Source organism: Cydia fagiglandana, chromosome 7 (assembly GCF_963556715.1).
Source record: "Cydia fagiglandana chromosome 7, ilCydFagi1.1, whole genome shotgun sequence".
NCBI classification, from domain to species: Eukaryota; Metazoa; Arthropoda; class Insecta; order Lepidoptera; family Tortricidae; genus Cydia; species Cydia fagiglandana.
The window spans coordinates 21,180,629-21,206,794 of record NC_085938.1 but is presented as its reverse complement, the minus strand read 5'-3'; the positions used below and the strand labels follow the sequence as shown (position 1 = coordinate 21,206,794).

General features: G+C 38.7%; 1 protein-coding gene across 1 annotated transcript in view; it reads right to left on the bottom strand.

The window, feature by feature from the left end:
* Window positions 1–869: 869 nt before the first annotated feature.
* LOC134666143 (neuropeptide FF receptor 1-like) overlaps window positions 870–26,166 on the bottom strand; it is a 73,605-nt gene continuing 48,308 nt past the window's right edge. The window contains exons 8-9 of the mRNA XM_063523299.1: window positions 17,356–17,436; window positions 870–1,041 (exon numbers count right to left, since the gene is read on the bottom strand). Of these exons, the coding sequence (XP_063379369.1) occupies window positions 883–1,041; window positions 17,356–17,436 (240 nt within the window). The 3' untranslated portion in view covers window positions 870–882. The remainder of the gene's footprint in view (window positions 1,042–17,355; window positions 17,437–26,166) is intronic.

Below are 26,166 nucleotides of genomic sequence, written 5' to 3'. Positions count from 1 at the left end.
TACTATACATATGTATTACCTAAGTACTAATATTAAATTAAACGAGTTTTAGTGGTAGGAACCTAGGAAGGAACCTTGAAGTGCGCCGTAACTTCTTTACTGCGAAAGCCTAGATTTTGGACACTTGTGCTTATTAAAATAAACCCAAAGTAGTCTGGATTTGTGGGCGTATCATACTAATCTGTGGGTTAACCGTGCCTTTAAAGGTCTTCATTGTACATTAGTTGTCAGAGCTTACGGTTCTTAATAAACATAGGTATCACTCGCACACCTCTCGTCGAAACGCAGCCGTAAGGTATAGTTCCTAGTTTTGTAACTGTGCCCGAGCTAATCCTATTGTCTATTGTTAAGTAAAACCGCTCGTGCCACGTGCCACAACCACCTGCATAAAAACCTGCGTAATTCGGTTACTGAGTGCCGGCGAGTCGAACACTACAGAACCAGTCTAAAATGTGTCATTGAGATGCGTAACAAAGGCGCGTTATCGGAGAGCGCACCTACACTGGTTTTTTGAGCGGTGGACTAGCCCGCGCTCAGGTGCCAAATAGAATGAGTATGACCCTTTTTTGCAGGTAAGTAGCACGTGCGGTTTTACTTAACAATAGACAATAGGATTAGCCGCCGGGCTCTGTTACAAAACTACGCACTATAGAGTCAGCGTGCGCGGCACGCCACGTGCGAGCCGTGCCTTAAAGGTCTTAATTGTACATTAGTTGTCAGCGCGGTTCTTAACAAACACATCCTTCGCAACACATCCTATCACATCTCTGGTCGTAACGCAGCCTAAGTCGAGTTTCGCGTGGCGCTGAAGCATCTCGGCGGAGAGCGTGCGTGGCGGCGCGCCAAGTGCAAACCGTACTTATCTTAATTGTACATTAGCTGTCAGCGCTTAAGGTCGAGTTTCGCGTGGCGCTGCAGCATCTCGGCGGAGAGCGCGTGCGGTGCGGCGCGGCGCGAGGAGCGCGTCACGTGCGAGAGCTGCGTGCGCGCATCGTGCCCGTGCGCGTGCACGAAGTGCCCGTTGTGCCGGAGCGCGTTCATCTGCAACATACGCTGAGAAAATGAAATGGCTAGAAACAAAAATAATATAGAGATGAAACGGGGGAGGGGGCCAAATGACCAAACGAGATACACTTATAGAACTTTCAGTATTAGGTGTAGCAGAGAAAGCGGTATTATTGCTTGTCCTTGTCACAGTCGCACTTTTTGTTTGTTCCCCACCATAAATTTAGTAAATATATGGTGGGCAAGGGAATGCAATCACGCACTAAGATTGGCGATTCGAGATCTCGCACGAAAAATCTGAATCGAGATAGGGTGTTTCGAGATCTCGACCGTCACACTTTCGAGATCGAGATTAAACTCGACGGGATCGAGATTTGACAAAATAATTAAAAATGTGTTATTTTGAGTAAAAATCTCTAAGAATTCCGTATATATTACTTATTTAGAGTACCTACGTCATGTTTTATTTTGAAGATCTTCAAATTAATCAGCATTTAATAAAAAAACTACTATTATTAAAAAAAAACTAATAATATGTATGTAGCTCTAATTTGCATGTAATTATGAAAAAGTGGTATTAATTATTTTAAATTTTACAAAATTGTAAGCAGAGGCAGTAACATGGTCAGTTGATATTTTTGACAAGCACTCAGCAACTTAGAAAAAAAAGTAGGGTAAGCGAGCAAACATCATAAATAATTGTGACTGGGTATGTTAAGTTCGTCCGATTTTTCCGCACAGAGCGCGCCTCATTGCTTTTATCGTCAGCTAAAGCCGGCCGTATACAATAGTACTGCCTGAACAACATGAACCTAAGGTCAAAAAGATTACTCAAAACAAAGTAATTCACACGGATCATTCATTCAATCTCGTTCGAGATCTCGAAAATATTAATCAAGATCTCGACCGAGATTGCTAAAATCGAGATTTCGTGTCAACGAGATTGAATCTCGAAAATTCGTGCGAGATCTCGCGAGATCTTGAAATTGCGAGATCGAGATTGCATTCCCTATGGGCAACAAATAACCCGATTGAATTACGTAGATTGTTTTTGGTATATTGTCAGGAAAGTTAAAACGTGTAAATATTGTCGCAATGCGTATGATGTCTTGTCCCTCACGGAGGCACGCGTATACCACTTCTATAGGATGATACCTTCTACGGAAATAAATAAGTTTTTGCTGTCTACAACCGACTACCGAGTGACTTGGCTCGGAGGGAGCCTGCACAGTTCGTTGTTAAAATCAAAGAAGTCAACTAGGTTAACATAAATTGATATAATTAAATTTATTAAAAGTAAATATATAACATGCGTTTATATTGACTACCTATAAGACACTTATTTGAAAACAAATTAATACTTGGTTAAAACAACCAAGAACGTTTAGCAATAATTGCTTGTTTGTCAATTACAAAGTGTTGGTTGTATTTGTATTCGACTAAATAAATTTTAACGAAGCCAAATTGGTACTTTAATTGCTAGAGCTTATTTTTTCCGTGTATATTATGAGGATAATACTTCACACCATTACAAACACACCATTTTTTGATGCTTATAATTTAAAAAAAAAAGCATCTATTAGCTAAGATAATACTTTTTCTGACCGGAAAGTGTCGTCGTTACCTGGTTAAAATAGCAAATAATAATATAAATTGGTATTATTAAATCTGTGACCAGTGCCCACGTTTCAAAAGTGCCCGTGTTTCAATAAAGTTAGTTTCAATTGTTCAGGCAAAGGTCTGTTATATTCAATTCCATTTTCCTCGAATTATTTAATGTAATGTTTCCCGCATTATTTAATTTGAAACTCGGAAACATGTTTAAATTATTTTGATTGCCTCATACAATAACTTGCGTTTTGTTTATAACTTTATCATAAACAACGTGACAATAGAGTGCTTACTGGCTTTACAGTAGAATTGACACATGAGGCAATGATGTTCTCGCTTGATTATATTGTTTAATTTAATTTTAGTTTTGGACACTTGGAGACCTTATACATCTCTAAGTATTTATTTTTTATTTAATTTGGTTTTTATTTTTGATTGTACATACCTATATTTTGAATGTTTCTGACACTTAGAGACCTTTACATCTCTAAGTCAACTTAGGCTAGTAATTATGATTAGATTAGATTCATTTATTTCTTATTCTAAATATACATTAAATTTCACATGTCAAAATAGAATGCATTTCACAAAAAGATCGTCACAACAAAAATATCAATGTGAAGCTATACTGCCTTTTTATGTAACATATGAGCACAAAATGCCGTGTCTTACAGCTACATGTTATTACTATTTTAATATTTATATAGGCCGGTAGCTTGAACATGTCATGCTCGCTTAAAAGTCTTTGCTTACGGTGGCGTCGTTGATCGGGTCGCCACTTTCCCGAATGAAGGTTGAGGGAGGCGATGGCTGAGATACGCGTCATACTCGTGAACGGGTGCTGTTTGTGGAGACTGGTCTGTTTAAGCTAACACGAGCTATTATACTAAGTAACTTTATTTTTATTAATTAATTACAGTGAGACGCCTCATTCTGCTCTCGTATGTTTCTTTTCTCTTAATGAAATGAATGTATTAATTATACAGAATATTGACTCTTGGAGACCCTATACATATCTAAGGATAACTTGATAAACTATATAATCTTATAGTTCTGACACCTAGAGAAGAGACATTTACACCTCTAAATATTATAGTTTTTTTTGTGTGTTTTGTATCTGTATTTTGTATGTAATTCGACATTAAGATACCATATATGTACATCTCTTAGTAATTGTAATACGTTAGATTGAATTGTTAGTTTTATTTTATAAAATTGTTGATGTTATTATTTTTGCTTGTATGTAAATTCAATGTTGACGTGTAAAAGTGCCCTTGTGGCCTATTTGCTGAATAAATGTTGATGTTTGATGTTTGTTTGATGTTTACGAAGGCTGCCCTAAAAAGATCGGGAATTGAAGAGAATTTGCATTCAAATTAAATAAAAGTATGTATTTTTATTATTTTTCAAAGTATTCTCCCTTCAATTCCTTCAAACCAGTTTTTAAAGCAGTTGTTATTAAACTCTGAAGTGGAGGTCGACTGCTTCTTTTTGGCGTCTGAAAACGCTAACCAGTCTAATCACGCAACTTATGATTGGTTTTCGGGAATGTAAAACATCGTGGGGATTTAAATCGGGGCGGTATAGAGGAAAAAATTGTTGTCCATCGTATTTTCTCGGAAACGGTCGTATTCTTGTCACGCATCGTCAGTACTTTTTATACTGAGATTGACTGAAATAGCAAGACACATTCGTACGTTTCCGTGAAAATTCAATGGAAAATAATTATCGAACGAGCGAGCAAAGCGAAGCGAAGTTCTTACATTCGACTTGGGACACGCGGCCGGCTAGCGGCACGTCCCGGCATTTCGATGTTTTTAAGCTGAACTGTCAGAGGATAGTTTGATACTCAAGAACTTAAGTAAAACCATTTTGAATTAGCAAGACAAAAATAAAATAATATAAACATAATATAGGGATTTGACATTTGACAGGAAGTATTTCAGCTTAGCACAGATACAGTTTATTTTAATTTCTATGGTGACTTAAATGCAGGGGAGGGACAATCGTATATAAAGCCCTTTATTCGAAAAAAACAACGGGTTGCACTCCGGGAGTGCCGACAGAAGTGAAAACTCAATGACTAGTCCAAAATGTCTACAGCACTGTATGTATAATTGACCCATTGTAAAGTTACCTACCGTAACAAAAATTGTAAAGTTACCTTGCAGACCTCGCATCTAAATATATTTGGTCATGATATTTTGAGTTTTATTCACCAGTACTAGAGTTCACTTTTATTAGAGATTTCATCAAGATGTAGCTTTATTGAATTATATTTGAGTGATATAAAGTTAGAATGTAACTGTGAGATCCTCGTATTTCAGCCCGTACAAGATTAGAACATTGAGCTTTATTGCATATAATAAAAGTCCAGTTTTAAATAATTGACCTGATTATGATACGTTATGCCTAAAGTTCTTTGGTGAATAACATTGTCCGTGACACATGACGTCAGCGTTACGTTACGCGTTACGCTGAATCGAGTTTATCATTTTTTCCCCACCTCAAAAAGTGCTCAACGCCGCTAAAGAAGTTTTCACTTCAATAAAGATTGTAAAGATTCCATTCTGGTTTTGACATGCCTGATCATCAGCTTCTAGTTTTATAGGTTATTGAAAACCCTTTAGCTTTGAGAACCCTACCGTAAATTAATTCTTGTTCTGCGATTAAATCTTGCAATACTTCCGACATTTTGATGTTTAGCCTTTGAAAATTTACTGAAATTTCAACTTGAAACTCGGAATCTCTTCTCTTAGGAAGTTTTGAAACTTACGAAAACTACGAAAAATTGGCTACATATACCCATGGTATAATATACCCATATTATAATAGCTCACGACGGGAGGAATCTAAAGAAAAGTGTAACAATTTTGTTTGTTTGTTGAGTTGGAGGTAGGTTTAGGTACAGGTGAGTGAGGTGATGATAAAAGTATTTCATCAAAATGTTTAATTTACTGCCTTAAGGGCCTATTTTAGATTTAAGCTAGTTATTAATTTATTCAGTATTTGTACTGAGGTACCTCTGTATATTAAAATTGATGCTTTCGAATATTTTAGATTATTTATTGCTGTTCTCTGATATTCTTCGATATTAATGTATTATCCTGTGAGTTCAATTAAAATGATTAACATTTGGCGTTTTGGCTACTGTACATTTGTAGCTTTATATTTGTATGTTTATTCATTAGTAATGATATATCTATATAAATAATCGTGAACCGCTTTGACGGTAGACCTAAATGAAATTATGCTCAATCGAAAGAGCTTGAAAAAATATCACTTTTGAATCGAGAACATGTATCCGCAAAATTCGTATTGTCGAGTATTTTGCATTTAAAAGTGAAAAAATTTCGACAAAGAATGCAAATGTTCAATTTGTTGATTGTCATTTGACAGCGTTTGTTGCGTTTAGAAACTGCAAACATGCTTACAAGTTAGGTTGGTCGTTTTTTTTTTTTTAATAAAAAGCAAGACGAATATTACTGTTTATTTGATGACTCCGGTATGTATAATGGTTATTATTTGCATTAAGTTTCGTTTCATATGGATATGTATACCGGTATAATTATTACATAATTTTTTTTAAGCCAGAACGTGCGATAGTCTGTTACGGCTTTTAAGACGATAGCAACACTGCCTAGACGTCAACGACGGCTGTTATTCGAAAATACTTTATCCGGTACTCCAGACGTGATAAAAACCTGTTAAATAGTGTATTGTGTGTGTTACCAATAAAAAATAGTCACCGAACATAGTGCAAAGTGCAAACGCCATCGTAACGTAACGAGATTTGAACTTCAAAGCGTTCCATGGGAGTATTGTGTTTAGTATTCAAAAATTCGACCTATGCCGCCGTGGCCCGGTGGCAGAATGGCACAGGCACCTGCTGCGATAGCAGAGGACGCTGCTTTGATTCCAGCCTGGGGCACTGGAGGCCTTGGTCACTTTTTAGGGTTCCATACCCAAAGGGTAAAAACGGGACCCTATTAAATACTAAGACTCTGCTGTCCGTCTGTCTGTCACCAGGCTGTATCTCAAGATCTCATGAACCATGATAACTAGATTAACTAGACAGTTTAAATTTTCACAAATGATGTATTTCTGTTGCCGCTATAACAACAAATGCTAAAAACAAATTAAATAAATATTTAAGCGGGGCCAATGCAATGCTAGGCTGGATATGACCGATGAAATGAGTAAATTTTTATTAATATGTTTTAATATGACATGTTGGTGGCAAACAAGCATACAAGGCTGTTAATGCCGATGGTAAGTGGGAGTTTAGACTAGACCTCTGCTTCTCCAAGGGACTCGCATTGCTGACCGGTTACAAATCTATTACACTCTTAAAACATTTAAGCGGGGCCACTGCAATGCTAGGCTGGATATGACCGATGAAATTAGTAAATTTTTATTAATATGTTTTAATATGACATGTTGGTGGCAAACAAGCATACAAGGCTGTTAATGCCGATGGTAAGTGGGAGTTTAGACTAGACCTCTGCTTCTCCAAGGGACTCACATTGCTGACCGGTTACAAATCTATTACACTCTTAAAATATTTAAGCGGGGCCAATGCAATGGTAGGCTGGATATGACCGATGAAATGAGTAAATTTTTATTAATATGTTTTTATATGATTGGCCGGTTTTTCTTAGTAGGTATATGACATTTATTTCAGATGTACTTCATTGTCCGTCTGTCTGTCTCATGAACCGTGATAGGCCTAGGCAGTTGAAATTTTCACAGATGATGTATTTCTGTTGCCGCTATAACAACAAATACTAAAAAGTATGGAACCCTTCGTGCGCGAGTCCGAACCGCACTTGGCCGGTTTTTCTTACAATAGTAGGTATATGACATTTAAGGCTCCGTCACACAGGCGCGTTTGGCGTCGAGCGTGTAGAAAGCCTATTTAAAAAAAAACGACTACTGTCACTGCTCTGCAAAGAGGATAATAATCACTATCTGCAGTGGCGGATTTGCAGTCTTTGCCGCCCTAGGCCCCAGGCCTTGTAGCCGCCCCTTGCTCAGCATCAGCACCCATCATATTGACTACATTTAAGTAGATCAGGCAACGAAAAGGTATAGAGGGAAATGCTTGAGACACATTTTTAAATTATAGTTAGACCGTAAAAAGTCTGCAGAGATTTTGTTAGCCCACGCAGTGCAAGTGTCATTTTAAACGTCAAACTTCTATGAAATTATGACGTATAAATAACACTTACACTGCGTGATGGGCTATCAAATCCGCTGCAGACTTTTATTGGTATGACTATAGTAACTTTTTTGGACTCGTTAGGAGGTGAACATATCAAAAGTCCCCTTGAGCGGGGGTAGGGGGGTTGGGTTTGAAGGTCACATTTTTTGGTTTTTCGCTTATTATATGTATCTAAGAAACCAAACGTCCTTGTGACATGATCATAGGAACATAGGTTTTACGAAAAAAATTAGCAATTTACTTATTAATTTTAAGTGACAGTTTTACCAATAACATTGACTTTTTGTGTACCTACAAAAACATTCAACATTTTTTTTGCTTATTTTCTTGAAAACTGCTAAACTATTTATCCTAAAATTATAAAAAAAAAATGAGATTCTTACAATGAGCCCTTTAATTTGATATATAACACGATATAGTTTGAAAAACTTTACTCTTAAATTTACTCATTTACCCTCCAAAATGGCCTCCATATTTAAAATTCATTTATTTACGTTACACGTCCATCTTTGGGTCACAAACTTACATATGTGTGCCAAATTTCAACTTAATTGGTCCAGCAGTTTCGGAGAAAATAGGCTGTGACAGACGGACAGCCAGACGCACGAGTGATCCTATAAGGATTCCGTTTTTTTCCTTTTGAGGTACGGAACCCTATAAACGGGGAACAAGGTGCGAAGGCGTCAACAATCTGCGAAATCGACATCAAGCCCCCTCCAGACTATGCGCGTGAATCGCGGGCGAAGCCGGCAACGCGAGTGTGGAGTCGATTTCGCTGTCTGCGAAAATCGACACCACACTCGCGTTCGCGGCTTCGCGCCGCGATTCGCGCACGAGTGTGGAGGGGGCTTCACAGTCGCGTTCGCGGCTTCGCGCACTAGTGTGGAGGGCCCTCAAGATATCGTAAAAATTGTAGCTTGTAGCAAATTTAACCAAATTTCATTTTGTATAATGATCATGTCGTTAGAACACATAGTTTCCGAATCGAACTAGAACCGACATATGAACATATAAGCGAAAAACTATAAGTCAAAAGTGATTCAAGCATTTTCCTCTATAGGTACCTTTTTATGAGAATTCGTTGCCTGGCCTAATTTTGAGTTATTTTTGTTATCATCAGCGAATTTTTTGCCACATTTTGCCGCCCCTAATATCTCGCCGCCCTAGGCCCGGGCCTACTGTGCCTTATGGGAAATCCGCCACTGACTATCTGTGTAAGATGACAGATGCATTATTGATGGGAATTAAAACTTATTTTTCAGTTTAAATGTTTGTGACTACAATACTAACGATGACACGGCACCAACGCGTAAAACAAATATATAAACCTATGCCAAAAATCGTGAGTATCTTCAAACCACATAATTGTTTCAACTTTCATTATTGTTTTGTTGTTGATACATAATTTCTCACATAATTTTGTTACTTGGACAAACCTTGCCACAATTGTTGGTTTATGACAATAGTTCCCATTGTATTCCATATGTGAGACCCATTACATGTTACAAAGTTCATAGCTGATAGCGCTGAACGTCTCTTTGGAAGTACTTAAATACATAGAAAACATCCATGACTCGGTAACAAATATCTCGGCTCATCACACAAATAAATGCCCTTACCAGGATTCAAACCCAAGACCTTTGGCTTTATAGGTAAGGTCACCACCCACTAGACCAGACGGGACACAAATTTTATATACAGTATACTCAGTTGTATTTATACATTTCAGAATGGAAGGAAGAACCTTGAAGGAATGTGCTTGACAAACTAAAGCGAGATGAAAGTGAAGTTAAGTCACAAAAGTAATTCAAAGAAACTCTTGAGTTTAAGAACCAGTTGACTCCACTCTGATTATATGATCCAGTGTGAACCAGTGCGAACAACTACAGTGTATGGTGGACATATTTGATATTTGTGTTTTAGACTAACTTCAAAGAATCAAACTTGAGGCTTATCAGTGAATTGAATGAAGCTAATTTTTTAATAATAAGTGATCTGAGTGATGTGAGTGGATGCCGAAGACTGGGCAAAGTGGAGAAGACTGAGCAGGAAAGCAGACCCCGGTGCTAGGCCGGGAAAACACAAGGTTTAAGAAGAAGTAATCTCTGGAGTCAATGTAAGTTGAATATAAGATTAATATATATATATATATATATATATATATATATATATATAGTATATATAAAAAGATATATTTTATGCTGATTCAAATAAAAGTGTAAAATAATAACTTCAGAGTTTGACTTAAATAAATCGTCAGGTGACAACTAAAACAAAATTAATTACTGCTACAATTTCAGAGTCATAGTGAAGCTTAGTACATAGTACCAAAACAAGGTTGATTTTTAGATTCTGCACCCAAAGGCTAAAAACGGGACCCCTATTACCACATTACTAAGGGTCCAGTCTCATTTCTACAGATTCCTATCACAGATTACCAATTCTACAGATTTTCAATTTTACAGATTCCCAAATCTACATAATTTCAATTTTACAGAAGCTTAATTCTACATAATCCCAATTCTACATAATTTCAATTTTACCTTAGGGGTGGCCAGGTGGAACGCTGGGCCTTCAGTAAGAAGTGCATATACTTGGAAAAATTCGACCTATGCCGCTGGGGTCCGGTGGCCAAATGGCACAGGCACCAGCGGCTATAGCAGAGGATGCTGTTTCGATTCCAGCCTGGGGCACTGGAGCTCTTGGTCACTTTTTAGAGTTCCATACCCAAAGGGTAAAAACGGGACCCTATTACTAAGACTCCGCTGTCCGTCTGTCCGTCCGTCTGTCTGTATTTCATGATCTTATGAACCGTGATAACTAGACAGTTGAAATTTTCACAAATGATGTATTTCTGTTGCCGCTATACATACTAACAAATTAAATAAAAAAAATATTTCAGACCCAATATATATTAAAGCCAATACTAGGCTGTATATGACCGATGAAATGAGTAAGTTTTTATTAATATGTTTTAAATGCCATGTTGGTGGCAAACAAGCATACAAGGCTATTAGTCACTAGAAAGACTAGATCTCTGCTGTGTTACAAATCTATACACTTTATTAGGGTTCCGTACCCGAAGGGTAAAAACAAGACCCTACTATTACTAAGACTCCTCTATCCGTCTGTCTGTAGGTTGTATCTCATGAACCGTGATAGCTAGACAGTTATAACAACAAATAAGTACTAAAAACGGAATAAAATAAATAAAGTGGGGCTCCCATGCAACAAACGTATTTTTTTGCCGTTTTGTGCGTAATGGCACGAAACCTTTCGTGCGCGAGTCCGACTCGCACTTGGCCGGTCTTTCTTAGTAGGTATATGACATTTATTTCAGTTTACTTCACTGTTCGTCTGTCTGTCTGTCACCAGGCTGTATCTCATGAACCGTGATATGTAAGTAGCAACAGAAATACATAATCTGTGAAAATTTCAACTGTCTAGCTATCACGGTTCGTGAGATACAGCCTGGTGACAGACGGACGGACGGACGGACAGCGAAGTCTTAGTAATAGGGTCCCGTTTTACCCTTTGGGTACGGAACCCTAAAAAACCTAACGTGGGTTAGATTAGGTTTTTTAGGGTTCCGTACCCAAAGGGTAAAACGTCCGTCCATCCGTCCGTCTGTCCGTCTGTCTGTCACCAGGCTGTATCTCACGAACCGTGATAGCTAGACAGTTGAAATTTTCACAGATGTTTTATTTCTGTTGCCGCTATAACAACAAATACTAAAAACAAAATAACATAAAGATTTAAATGGGGCTCCCATACAACAAACGTGATTTTTGACCAAAGTTAAGCAACGTCGGGAGTGGTCAGTACTTGGATGGGTGACCGTTTTTTATTTAGCTTTTTTTTGTCTTTTTTTTTGCATTATGGCACGGAACCCTTCGTGCGCGAGTCCGACTCGCACTTGCCCGGTTTTTTATTACATACATATTTGTTTTAAGATATATCGGAATAGTACGTTTAGAGTTAAACTGGTGTACTGCCATCTCGCCGAAATATTTTTCGCCTAATTTCACTTCCCAACTAACTTATTGCAGTACTTTTAGTTGGCAAACCAATGCTTAGCATATTATTATTTAGCATAATTTTTATTTGACTACAATTTTATTTAGCAGATGTTCATTTTACCACGATTTATTTAGAAAAATAGTCACTAAGCAAATGTTTTATTATACCTAACTATTTATTGTTACATAACGTTTGCCAAAATTGAAACTTCGCATACTTTTTATTTGATCACAATTTTATTTAGTAGATGTTCATTTTACCAAAATTCTTTAAGACAAATAGTCACTGAGCAAATGTTTCAACTTAGCTAACTCTTAATTGTCAAAAAACGTTTGCTTTATTTATACTTACTTTTCATAATATATTTTGATGGCTATTTGACCTGTTGGTGGCTTTTTTTTTAACAAACGTATCTACATATTTCCATGGACGGGTGCCACTACGCTAATAGATTTGATGACTGTACCAACATGTTTTAGGTTAGATGACTGCAATCCTCAAGAAAACGAACTGTTGCCAGAAAAGTGGGTTAGGTTAGGTTAGAACTGCGACCCCACGAAAACAAACTGTTGCCTCAAAGGTGGGTTAGGTTAGAACTGCGACCCCCGAGAAAACGAACTGTTGCCAGAAAAGTGGGTTAGGTTACGTTAGAACTGCGATCCCACGAAAACAAACTGTTGCCAGAAAAGTGGGTTAGGTTAGGTTAGAACTGCGACCCCACGAAAACAAACTGTTACTTGAAAGGTGGGTTAGGTTAGGTTAGAACTGCGACCCCCGAGAAAACGAACTGTTGCCAGAAAAGTGGGTTAGGTTAGGTTAGAACTGCGACCCCACGAAAACAAACTGTTGCCTGAAAGGTGGGTTAGGTTAGAACTGCGACCCCCAAGAAAACGAACTGTTGCCAGAAAAGTGGGTTAGGTTAGGTTAGAACTGCAACCTCGAAGAAAACGAACTGTTGCCAGAAAAGTGGCTTAGGTTAGGTTAGAACTGCGTCCCCACGAAAACAAACTGTTGCCTGAAAGGTGGGTTAGGTTAGATTAGAACTGCGACCCCCAAGAAAACGAACTGTTGGCAGAAAAGTGGGTTAGGTTAGGTTAGAACTGCGACCCTACGAAAACAAACTGTTGCCTGAAAGGTGGGTTAGGTTAGGTTAGAACTGCCACCCCCAAGAAAACGAACTGTTGCCAGAAAAGTGGGTTAGGTTAGATTAGAACTGCAACCCCCAAGAAAACGAACTGTTGCCAGAAAAGTGGGTTAGGTTAGGTTAGAACAGCAAGTCAGGCCGACGTTACTCTACCTCGGCGTCTTGCTTGACAGCAAGTGGAACTTTAAGGCTCACTTTGAGCGCTTAGCACCCAAATTACTGCGCGCGGCGGCGGCCTTTGGGCGTATACTGCCCAACCTGGGAGGGCCCAGGGCCTCATGCCGCCGCTTATACACGGGTGTGTTGCGCTCAATGGCACTTTACGGTGCCCCAGTATGGGCGGATTCCCTCAACAGCCACAACATTGCCCAACTGCGACGACCGCAGAGGGTAATGGCGCTGAGGGTAATCAGAGGATACCGGACAGTGAGCGCGGCAGCCGCGTGCGTGCTGGCCGGTTCTCTGCCCTGGGACCTGGACGCGAGGGCGTTCGCGGCGCTGTACCAGTGGCGCGGAGAGGCGCGAGCCCGGGGTGACCCGAAAGCACCTCAGGAGGTGGCGAAGCGGCGCACCGAGCTGCTAAAAGACGCGACGGAGATATGGGTGCAGCGGCTCGAACGGCCGAGGGCTGGCACCCGCACTGTAGAGGCGGTGCGCCCTGTCCTTCGGGACTGGGTTGAAAGACGCTCCGGTGTCCTTACTTTCAGACTAACGCAGGTACTGTCGGGGCATGGCTGCTTCGGCAGCTACCTGCACAAGGTTGCCCAGAGGGAACCGACACCGGAGTGTCACCAATGCGGAGCCGACGTAGACTCGGCCCAACACACACTGGCTGAGTGCCCAGTTTTTGGCGAGGAACGGGAGGCGTTGGTCGCCCAGGTAGGTCAAGACCTTTCGCTGCCAGCCGTAGTTCAGGCCATGCTGGGCAGCGAAAGTGCGTGGGAGACTGTGCTCACGTTCTGCGAGCACGTCATGGGAGACAAGGAGGCGGCCGAGCGCGAACGGGAAGTCCGGGCCGAGGCTGACCCAATGCGCCGCCGCCGCATAGGCCGCAGACGTGCCGCTCACGAGCGGAACCTGCCGCCCTGATGAGAGCCAGCGGGCGGCGGACATGGGGGCGTCCCCGCCCATGACGCTGGCTCCCGAGATGGTATGCGCAACCTCGTGTTCCGGAAGCGCTTCCACAGGGAAGATCACTAAAAAAATAGGGGTATGGATCCTAGTCAGGATAGCCGCTGCGGGGTCGCGGACGCATTGCGCGAGCTTCCCCGTAACCCCGCAACCATAGCGGCGAGAGGACACCATGGGGTTTAGTGGGTAGTGGGGCCTCTTTACAGCCCTGAGTCCCACATAATCGTCCGGGTTTCTCCCAGGCCCGGCGGTATGCGTAGACGCATTCCCCATGTAAAAAAAAAAAAGGTTAGAACAGCAACCCCCAAGAAAACGAGCTGTTGCCAGAAAAGTGGGTTAGGTTAGGTCAGAACTGCGACCCCACGAAAACAAACTGTTGCCTGAAAGGTGGGTTAGGTTAGGTTAGAACTGCGACCCCCAAGAAAACGAACTGTTGCCAGAAAAGTGGGTTAGGTTAGGTAAGAATTGCGACCCCACGAAAACAAACTGTTGCCAGAAATGTAGTAAACAAAATTACTACCTCCATCATTGAACTGCACATCTCGAAAAAACTACCTACGTAACGAAATAAAATGCTACTCTAATTTGTACCATGAGTAGTTGAGTACTATATTATTAGGGTATTTAGTAGTATGCATCACAATATTAGGCGAAAAATAATTTATGCCTATCAATACATTCGACATAACAATAAAAGACATTTTGAAACATGACCAACTAAATATTTTGCCATACAATAATATTGTAAATAATCATTTGCGACATGTTATATATGCGAAACATTGGTTTGCCATCTGATAGTTTTGCCAAATGATACTATGGGAAAAATAGTTTGGGAAGTGATAATTTGCTGCCACATATTAGTAAACCGAAGTCTTAAAGTAAATAATTACTCAATTCAAAATTAGTACCTATTATTATAATTTATTTTACCCGAGCGAAGCCGGGTTTTCATCTAGTAAATTTAAATTTACATGTTGTTTATACTTAAACCGCTGAAGAAGGTGAAACGATTGTCCATTTATCCTGTCTTTGGGAAAATATTTATTGTACCCCTTTTCTGCAAATAAATTCTATACACATTCAATATTACAATTTATATTGCCTATCACTCTGAATTTTCTATATTGCTTTCCTAAATACATTTTAGGCCCTTCAGAAATATCAATTCACAAGTTGTTGTAGACAAAAATTGTTATTTTACGTTTGAGGAGCTGAATCAATCATTGCATTTAAAGCCCCTCGGCAAAGCCTGAAAAGATTCTATTTGGACCTAATATAGTGATGCCCACTACACTTACATATTATGATGATAATAATGTGCGTAAATGAATCATCACGCTCCGCGATTGTTGTGCCATTTAGGGTCCTAGCTAAATTGGTTGTTCAATACTTACTATAGAATTTCCAATTTAGTAAGGACCCAAATGGCATACCTAACAATCCCGTGTGGTGATTGTACATTGTATTCATAATCAAATAAAATGTTAGTAGGTAACTGTTGTTGTTGTGTTGTTGTTGTTGTTGTTGGTAGGTAATGTTGGTAGGTAAATGTTGGTAGGTAGGTCATGTCAACGACTAAAACTTCAATAAATTGTTTTTAGAAACGCTAAGCAATCCTTCGTCCTTTTATTGACGGAAATGATTTTATGTATTCAAAATAAAATTTGTTGCGTCATTGACAATATTTTCGGCCATTTTTATGGTAATGGTTTATAATTGCGAAATATTGTGTTCTTCCTTATACTGGTGACATTCAACGACTTTCAATGTATGGAGTCTCCTTCCAGTCAAATGAATTAGTACCACTTTATATCCGCAACATGGCGGAGGCTTAATAAAATCTTGTCACGGTCTAAAAGGCACCTTGTATTCTTCGTCTGACTTTATGCTTAGCTGACGAAATCACACTCAATTTTATTCTTGGTGAAACTCCAAATACTTACATTTTATTGGCCATGTCAGATAAGTGATCGGGATCGGTTTAGCATAAAAATTCGTTCTAAATTCAAAGTCTGAAAAGAACGATGTGTAAACATTAATTCTACTTCGCCTTTTTTGGCAATAGACGAAGAACATTTGTCTAAATTCCAACTGTAAATGTTATCTGTCTATGCTTTGGATCGACAAACAAAACAAACTTTGTATTATTAATCTCCTTTATTCACCATTCTTCTTAGGCTAGGTTTTTATAATATTTTATAATGTACTATTATTACTTGTTTGTCCTTTCCACATCTCGGGACCATGGAATCCCGGACTTTTGAGAGGCGTACGTGGGGCCGAAGCCAACAGCGCAGAGGCCCTTTAAGACACTTTAATCTAAAAGCAAGGGATACACGTGGCGGATACCATCCCCGAACGCACAATGTGATACATCCGGAGATGGTCCCCGCCAGGTGCAAAGACTATTGCAGTGCAGCACTTTTGTGCTGCGATGGGAACTAAGGTCATGGGCTATAGATTTGAAAGTTGGATGGACTGGATAATGGGCTATGGGAGAGACTAGCGGACACCTGCCGTGACAATCAGTCTCAAAATTGTAAATGACAGGTGGTGACTCGCCAACTCATTGAGTGGGCCCCGCAATGGCCGCACGCACAGTGCGACAACAGGGCAACACTTTGGAGTGGCTGTAAGGTTGTCGAGAGGTGAGTCTGCGGTAGCCAGATCCCGGTATTCCGTTCAGCAGGCCGCCGGCGTTATGACATTTTACACTTCCAACCTGGAGCATAGGTCCCGCTCTTGCGACTCCACTCTGGCCGGCCAATTAAGGCAAGCACAGAGGTGAGGGCCAGATGACAGGGCCCTCTGGAATAGGGGTCCGCGGTGTCGCCACTCACCGTCAGCTCGCCACAAGCTGCCCCCGCGGGGGTATTATTACTATTATTAGATTGTCCCATTAAAATTAAGTAATAAATCAAAGAACGGAATAGATCGTACATAATAATACCGGTATTTTTGTATGGACCAAATACCGGTTTCCGACCCCTGTCAACGGCATTCACATTTGCTGGGACGTCAGTCTTTCCGTGACCGTAGCTGGTGCAACTCAGCTAAAACGTCGGACTTTAAGGTAAAAACAATGAAATCGTATCGCGGTAGAGCCGTTTGTGTAATTAAATATGTCGCTTCAGAAAGTCAAAGAGGTATCGCCTCCAGTCGCTGTCGGTGGAGCCTCACCTCTTAAAATTGGGTATTAATTAATTTAGTTAGTTACCTGAAGATAGCACCGCTTATGAGGCTCGTGATAGAGCTCGTAGTCACTGGACGAGCCCTCGGGCTTCTGCGTGCAGCGCCACTGGAACAAAAATATTTACCTTAAAAGAGGGCTTAAAGTGCTCCCGATGACGCTACTCGTTATGGAGCGGTGGAGCCGGCGATATCTGAGGTTAATATTTTTTTATGTTTAGGTACTAAGTCAAGTTTGGTGTCATCAACTAACTCTAAGAAGTAGACCATACCAAATTTATTTTCATCTTAATCGATTCAGCGGTTATTGATCCCTTAAATCCCCACAAGACACTACATCTACAAGGGCTAGAGGCGCGGCGCCAGGAGAAGTTAAATTGGGATTCGGATATATACATAGGATGTATACGTGGGTACTTAAACTAATAACGCATAGACAGATAGTCCCCATACGGTGAACCTGCCAAAAGTGAAGCCGAAACACGATGGATGTGTGCGTGCGATGCTCGTGTTTTACGCTCAGCAAACACACATATATACAAAATATGTTGCCAGTATTCATTTACATCTCTCAAAGTAGGGGATTTTTAACAACATCCACACTTGGTTATTAATAATTAGAAAGTGTGTAGATTCGACTTTGTAGCAAAAGCTTTTTGTTTATTTTGGGATTTATTGCATTTCTGTACTTTGTGAAATAAGGTTTAAATAAATAGCTGATAATTTTTTACTATTTTATTTTTATTCAACAAAATAAATGTGCATAAAATAATAAGCATACATTTAAATATGACAGAGCATATTCGACTGTGTTTAGTCGGTTTCCAATGTTTCCATATTGCGTAATTCCGATTTAGTCTAATTTTTTCCTTCCATCTCGCAGACAGCAGATCAGTCAGAAAACTGAAACGAACATTACACATAATAAAAATAAGAAAAAAACTAAATACCTAAATAATTAACTTAATTATAATTTTCTACAATTATACAATGAAATTCAATTGAGCGTATTTATTTTAGAATGTAGACGTCATGTCCCATTTGGAGGAAAAAATATTCACTACACTGGCAACATTTAGGAGAAATGGCAGCTGACGAAAATTTGGATTTTTGTATTTACGATTATGTAAAAATATCACCTTAAACTCGGTACTTACGCGTGAAATGTAATATCGGGCGGTTTGTTGTTATTATATGATGTGTTGTGACACCCATTCACTGTACAGTCGACGTCAAAGAGATCTTTACGACTAACGTTACAAAAAAATATTTACACGACTTTATTGTCATAGCATTTAGGTCGTGTAAACATTTTTTTGGTACTTTGGCTGTAAATTTCTCTTTGACGTCGACTGTACAAACAACCATCTTTCCTGTAGTTTTTGATTTTTAAACGGGAGGTGTACACACACCGATTTGACTTTGAGTACTGCGACGGCCGTTCGAATACGACGATACGAGTGTGACGTGACGTCGCACTTGAAATGGCTTCACTAGGGGTGTACGGACTAGGAATCTATGCCTTATAAATCTATGCGTGGGTAATTAATATTTAGTAGTAGTAGTAGTAGTAAAATACTTTATTGTACAAAAAGAAACATAAAACATGAAAGAACACACATAATTAGTACAAAGGCGAACTTATCCCTTATTTATTTTGTGGAATTGAATTTACCTGTACAGCTGTACAGCTCTAGAGCTAATTCGTAATTTAATTTAAAAATTTAAAATATTCAAACGATCTGATATCAGCACGATATCAGTATTGTATATCGCTCGAATACTCATACCCATAATAAGGCAACACCAATCGGATTGAGTGTAATGAATGGGCCTCCTGTCGAGATTGTTATCTTATTATTTGTGAAGACGAATTCCCAGAAAGCGGCGTAATAGAAGAAAATAAAAAGTAAGTATGTCGCGACGCGCGAAACTAGCGAGGGCAGGCGTGGCTCACTCCGAGATTTCGTCGCTTTGCTACAGGTAGCTAAAAGTACATCAGTTCGACCCCAATTTTGGGGTTTGCCATAAGCCGCACGTGGCGCTGTCGCCACCTAGCGGTCATATCTGTGCTGATCGTGACAGACCCGTTTAGTTAGAGAGTGAGTCTTCTGAACGGTAGTACTATTATTTATTCTGTGGCGAGGGTTGATATGGCCGTCAACTTTTATCAACATTTTGCTTGTCATCCCTCGGCTATATCACTAGCTATTTTATACTAAAATTATTTTGCTATGGTATGCAGGGTATCGGCATGAATACAATTGAAAATAAATGAAAATTAGACATGTTTTCATTATTTTGTTCTACCTATACAACTTTAACCTTTTAAGGTTTTGATTGTCGTCTGCTCTTGCAAATAAAGTACCTATAGTTTTCGTGAGATTTTTTTAAAGAAGTTGCCCTTGATTATTCATCGCATGGTTAAAACGTGTATAAATTCAATATAAACTTAGAGCTTTTATTATGAAAACCGATTCTGATTTACTAACAATTTGTTGCGAGTTTGAGCTTGTATAGGACCTTGATTATCGGTCACGCTGATTGGTGTGAGCGAAAAGCACTAGGAAGTCGTTCCATTAGACATCTCGCTCGCGCTTGTTCGTGCGCGTGAGATGCATTACGGGCCGTGTCAAGGACGTGTCATAACAAGACCAAAACAATAACAAATTTATTTAGAGATGGGCCGAATATTCGGAATGCTCGTATTCGGCCGAATTATTCAGTTAAAATGCCGAATATTCGTCAAATATTTTTTATTAATTATTTGTCCCGTTGCAACTCTCTTCCATCAGGTTACGTTTTCCCGTACCTAGTCATTAAGACGTTGAATTTATAGGATGTTTTGATTATTTGGATGACATACGAATATTTACGAATGTTAAGTATCCAAATAATCAATTGTGCAATGGCGAGCAATAGCGAGTCCCTTCAAGTCTCTTTTTTAACTAAAAAAATAATTGAAGAAATATTCGTATGCTCCTGTCAAAAATTTGTCATTTATATTGCAATCATAATAAATACATGTTTAAGTTGAATATATATGGAGCAGATCGGATCTGCTCCTAAGCATACCAAAGGTTAAAGTGCTAAACTTAGAAAAAATGTCTTCAAACAATTTTACGAATTTGCCGAATACGAATTCGGCAAATTCCAAATGTAAAATGCCATTTAACAGATTCCATCAGGGACCGTTACCGGTATTCTGACTACAGGTTATTATTGAGGTATAACCGGTGTAATTTGAATTTGGGTATTTATATCACTTAAGCTCCGAATAGAGGTATTCGAATACCGGTATTCAATAGTGTTATCGGTTTAGCCAATTGACAACAAATACCACTATTTGATAGTTTACTCCTAAAGCTATTACCGGTAATAAGTAAGTGCCAATACCGGTTGTAGTAGTACCACGATTCGTTCCTTCGCTACTCGTCAAGGACGTTGTCCGGCCCGCTTGTAAAGTTGTAAATACTTAAGATTCGGATTTTAGAATGCCCGTTTTCATGTTGCTGGTGAAATTAGCTGTTAGGTGATGATTTTGACGAATACATTTTTAATAGCGTTCATTTGATTCTTTTAATTGTTTTTTAATTGTTGATTTAATTGTATTTTATTATGTATGTAGTTTATAATCTCAAAGATATGAGCGCCGATTAGACGTGCGCGCCGCCGCCATAAGGAGTACGCGCGCCGCCGCCATAAGGAGTACGCGCGCCGCCGCCGCCGCCGGTAGTTTAACATTCGCGCCGAATATTTTTTTATAAGACAGTATTATCCATCGTTAAAATATGTAATAGGTTATAGTCCGATAAGAAATAGTTGAAAATTATTGCGGGCGCCACTTCCTACGTAACTCTCACATTTTTGACGTAAAATACTTACTTAAAAATGGCAATAATTACGTACTTACGGAATTTTTCTGGTTATATAATTGAATTTCTACTATTTTATGTCGCACCAACACCATACTAAGTCATTATTTGTCTTATTACAACGTAATGAACCAAATAGATAAAAAAATATTATTACGGATTTTTTTTCCTGTGCGTTCATCAAGACATCAAGAGACGGACCCGATTTCATTTAAGAAAGTTCTTACGAAAATATTGATAAAATTACATGCATTATTGTATACCATTGTTCAGATGTTGCTGCATCCTACGATACCCCGCTAAGTTTGATTTAATGTTAATAAAATGACGCCAATGACTGGTAAAATTTTACCACCTACGAGCTATAAACTTTTTGGAAAAATATAAAAATAGTAGGTTTTACTTTAGTTCATAACATAAGTTGACATTATCAGTAAGTGTATTTGTAATTAAAAGCAATTATTCTATATTAATTTTAAAAAAAACATGATATTGACAAAAAAAAACCTTATGCATATAAAGTACTGTATATTCGGCAACGTCCAAAATACTAGACGTCTTTTCATTATGCAGCGTATCTTTTTATTTACACCGAACCTGGCAACATCCAACATATTTGTCATACCTATGTTTTTTTCGAAACTATTATAAATAGATTTTTTTCATGATTTTTCTACAATAAATAACCACATACCTAATAAGATAATAACACCGAAAAAATGATACTAACACAGTTTTTTAAGATTTTTTTCCCTTGTCGATTTTAGGGTTAAGCATGACTTTTCATTATACGTCTTAATATTGAAAAGTTGAAAAATTCCACGCCGCCGCCGTGGATTTTTTGGTGGCGCGCCGTTGCCCAATTATTTTCGACCGGCGCGCACGTCTAGCGCCGCCCGATAGGCATTTAGCCGGCGACGGTTCGCCGGTCAAAATTGGTTGGCGGTGGCGGCGAATCGGCGGCGTAGCCTTGAAAACTTGGTTTATGCGAAGAGAATTCAAACCTTTTAATTTCAAGGATTATTTATTGAATTATGGTAGGAAAAAAGTTTTTCATGCCATGAACTGTAGATAAGCAGCACAATGAACATCTTTATATTGTGAGGTTACTGTTAATTGAATTTATCACTAATTCACTACACCTTATAAAACAAAGTCTCCCGCCGCGTCTGTCTGTAACTATATGAATGTATGTTCACGATGAACTCAAAACCTACTCAACTGATTTTCATGCGGATTTCAGCTATCAATAGAAAGATTTTTGAGGAAGCTTTAGTTTAGGTGTACAATTTGTTAAGGTTTTGTGTTATCCGTGCGAAGTCAGTGCGGGTAGCTATAGTCAAATATAATAGTTATTATATGTACGTATCGCCAGGAGAGGTGAATGATTACACACACTGCTCGCACAGAGTACCTACTAATCGCAAAAATAGTATGAATGAATCAATGAGTGAATGCGACTTAAACGTACGATATTAAAAGCCTATAAAAAAAACCTTCAAGAAACTTTTTTACAGTTGATATCAACTTGATATTGGTACGAAATACGGAAGCCTAAAAAGAATATTAATTTCAAAATCTCACTGTCATTACATGATTTTGTTGTTGTGTGCGTGACTTCAACTATCGTGCTCATACCTTTACATTCAATTGTTGAGGATATGTTCTGGAATAGACGTATTAGGTTAGACTCCATATCACCTATTTCTTATTCATTGACATTGCCTGGCTACCGAATCGCTAACTACTGCCACATGTTTAGCTTAAGCATAGACAAGAGAAAGCATGCAGTCTAATATATATTAGCCAAAAAAGTTATATATCCGAACTTAATATAAGGTGCTAACAAATTAGCTACCAATATTTTTACAGCTGATAACACTCGACTCCTGGAGTATATTTAAGTATGAAACATTTAGGTTTTATGATGTTCTTTGAGAAAATTGGAAAACAAATTTGCTACGTAAAAACACCCTGTTAATGAGATAATTAAATGAGACCTCTTTTTAACTGGCCACTTCACGTTGATAAATGAAATGACACGTTGATGATAATGACATTTAACACAAACAATTGTTGGCAAAACAGAAAGTGTTAAACATCTTGTCAGTTAAATCATAGACAATTATAGTAAGCATAGAGTGCTCACTCCATACATCAGTTTTGGTACCAAAAAGACTATTATTTTCGTAATTGACATTTAGCATCGAGTAGCGGAATTATCAGTACCGTTACTTGATACTAGATGTCTCAAATGTCGCGACTCACGAAAATTGTATTGAACAACTATTTACAACTAATATTAAAGCAGAAGGAGTTGAAAATAAGTTCCAGTTAATCCTTGTTTAATATTCGCTGAAAGTTGTTGAGCATTAGACTTTTCGGTCGGTGCAACATCTATTGTCAAGTAGCAGTACTGATAATTCCGTTACTCGATACTAATGTTGACTACGAAAAGAATAGTATTTTTGGTACCAAAACTGATGTGTGGAGTGAGCATGAGCACTCTATGTATTTTTTCTTTATGTGGTTAAATGCACGTAATGATTATTTTTAATTAATTTTATTAATATAATTTTAATTTATTTTTTAGTCGGTAAATAAAACAAAAATATAATATGAAAAGTTTTCTTGATTTCTATTTAAAGTCAACTGTTTTTATATAAAGTACCATCTCTTAAAATATCGATACCTACAGCTTGGCAAAAAAGAGTAGAAATTAAAAAGTGGCAACATTGTAGTGTCGTCCCTTTCAAATCAATTTATATAAGAAAACGGGACGACACTACAGTGTTGCCACTTTTTAATTTCTACTCTTTTTTGCCAAGCTGTAATTTGTTAGCACCTTATATAAAAGCAATAAATTCCCGATCAAACTAATCTGCATAGCATTTGCAACGACAACGTGTGTAAATATCATCGTTAATGTCAAATTTCTATGAAAATATGACGTTTATATTATAATAACACTCCCTCACTTTGTTCTGTTCAAATCGGTGCAAAGTTAGCTTAGACAGACTCTAGTATCTAACAGGTCACGCCGATGCCACGGCGATAGCGCAGTGTCGGCAGCGGCGACGCGAAAATTTTGGCGGCGGCGGCGGCGCGAAAATTTTGATGGCGGCGGCGGCGCGCCGGCGCGGCGCTCATATTTCATATGGAAATGTTTTCTGGGGTTAATTCTTTTCATTAATTCATTCATTAACCTCGTGCTTTGAAACGGTCGCAATTTCGAACCACTTGCTACGCTCGTGGTTAAATTATGAAATATTTCGCTTGTACTGCGATCAATATTAGCATGAGGACTTAACAACAACTTTAACCTCTTGTCGCAAAGTTTTTGGTTACTCTTTGATCAAGTGCAATGAATACCGGTATTAAATACGATAACCATTACCGGTATACTGAATACCTGTTATTATTGAGGTATTAATGAATACCGGTATTTCATTATGTCAATTAGTGTAGTTTAGCGATAAAGACAAAAACGGAATGACAGCAATACCTCTAATTCGAATATAGGTATAACATTTTAACCGGTATTCGTTTGACAGTTTATATACAGGTATTTAATAAAACCGGTTATACGGTCCCTGGATTCCATACAACTATAAAAAATACCATACCCATAATATTATAATGAATGTATGGACAAGTACGAACAAATACACGCGCGAATGATAACAAAATGGCATTAAATATTTAGATATTTTTGACGTCAAAATGCAAGTTCGAACTGGCCTCTTTGTTAATTAAAAATAGGGGCTCCGCCAATTCTTGTGATTCGTCGCCGGGTCTTACATAAACCAGCCTTGAAAAAGGCCGGGACGCCGGGATAATTGGAAACTACAAGTAGAAAGATAGGGTACATGCGTCTTCTATTAATCAAATTGTCGGCGCGATTCGGGAAATGAATTAGAGACTCGGCTCGATTCGGGAAATGAATTAGACACTCACTAGATATGAAATAGTAAAGATATGTGACGTTCCACTGCAAAAGGTACCTTATGGCGGCTGGCGCCGCGATTCGGGAAATGAATTAGAGATTCACTAGATATGAATTAGTGAAGATGTGTGACGTTCCACTGAAAAAGGTACCTTATGGCGGCCGGCGCTGAAGTCGCATAGCGCCTCAATAATATTGGAGCGGCGTTAATAATAGCGTAAGCGCCAACCGCCTTAAGGTATCTTTACCCGTGGGACGTCACATCTTTACCATATCGTATCTAGTTAATCTCTAATTCATTTCCCGAATCGCGCCGACTAACTAGATACGATATAGTATAGATATGTGTAATCATATCTAGTTAATCTCTAACGGCGCGATTCGAACTTTAAGATATCGCGCCGTTAGACATTCACTAGATATGAAATATTCATATTTATTATTAATAATGTACACATTCCACGACAAAAGGTACCTTATGGCAGCTGGCGCTTACGCTTATTATTAACGCCGCTCCAATATTCAGTCGGGGTAATGGTACCTTTCGCAGTGGAACGTCACATATCTTTACTATATCTTATCTAGTGCATCTCTTATTCATTTCCCGAATCGCGCCGTAAGTCATTTCCCGAATCGAGCCGTGAGACTAGGACTTGGCGATGGATATATCGAAGCTCAGTATTATTTTGACGTCAAAACGGTTCACATGACTGACACATCTGACACGTATGACAGTTATCCCATCTCCATAAATATTATAAATATACCCCGCCCACAGCAGCTTTCAATACACAATACACAATTTACTGCTATAAAAAAATAAAGATATTATAGATAACATAAAGATAAAAAATTGTTTATTCAAGTAGGCATATTACAATGCGCTTATGAACGTTAAATAAACCTTTACCGGCTCCAACCGTACACCTCTGCCCCAAGAAGATTTAAATCCCCCCTCAATTGGAGGAGGGTATCCCAATATGGGACCGGCAACAAACTCGGCGGGACATATATTTTC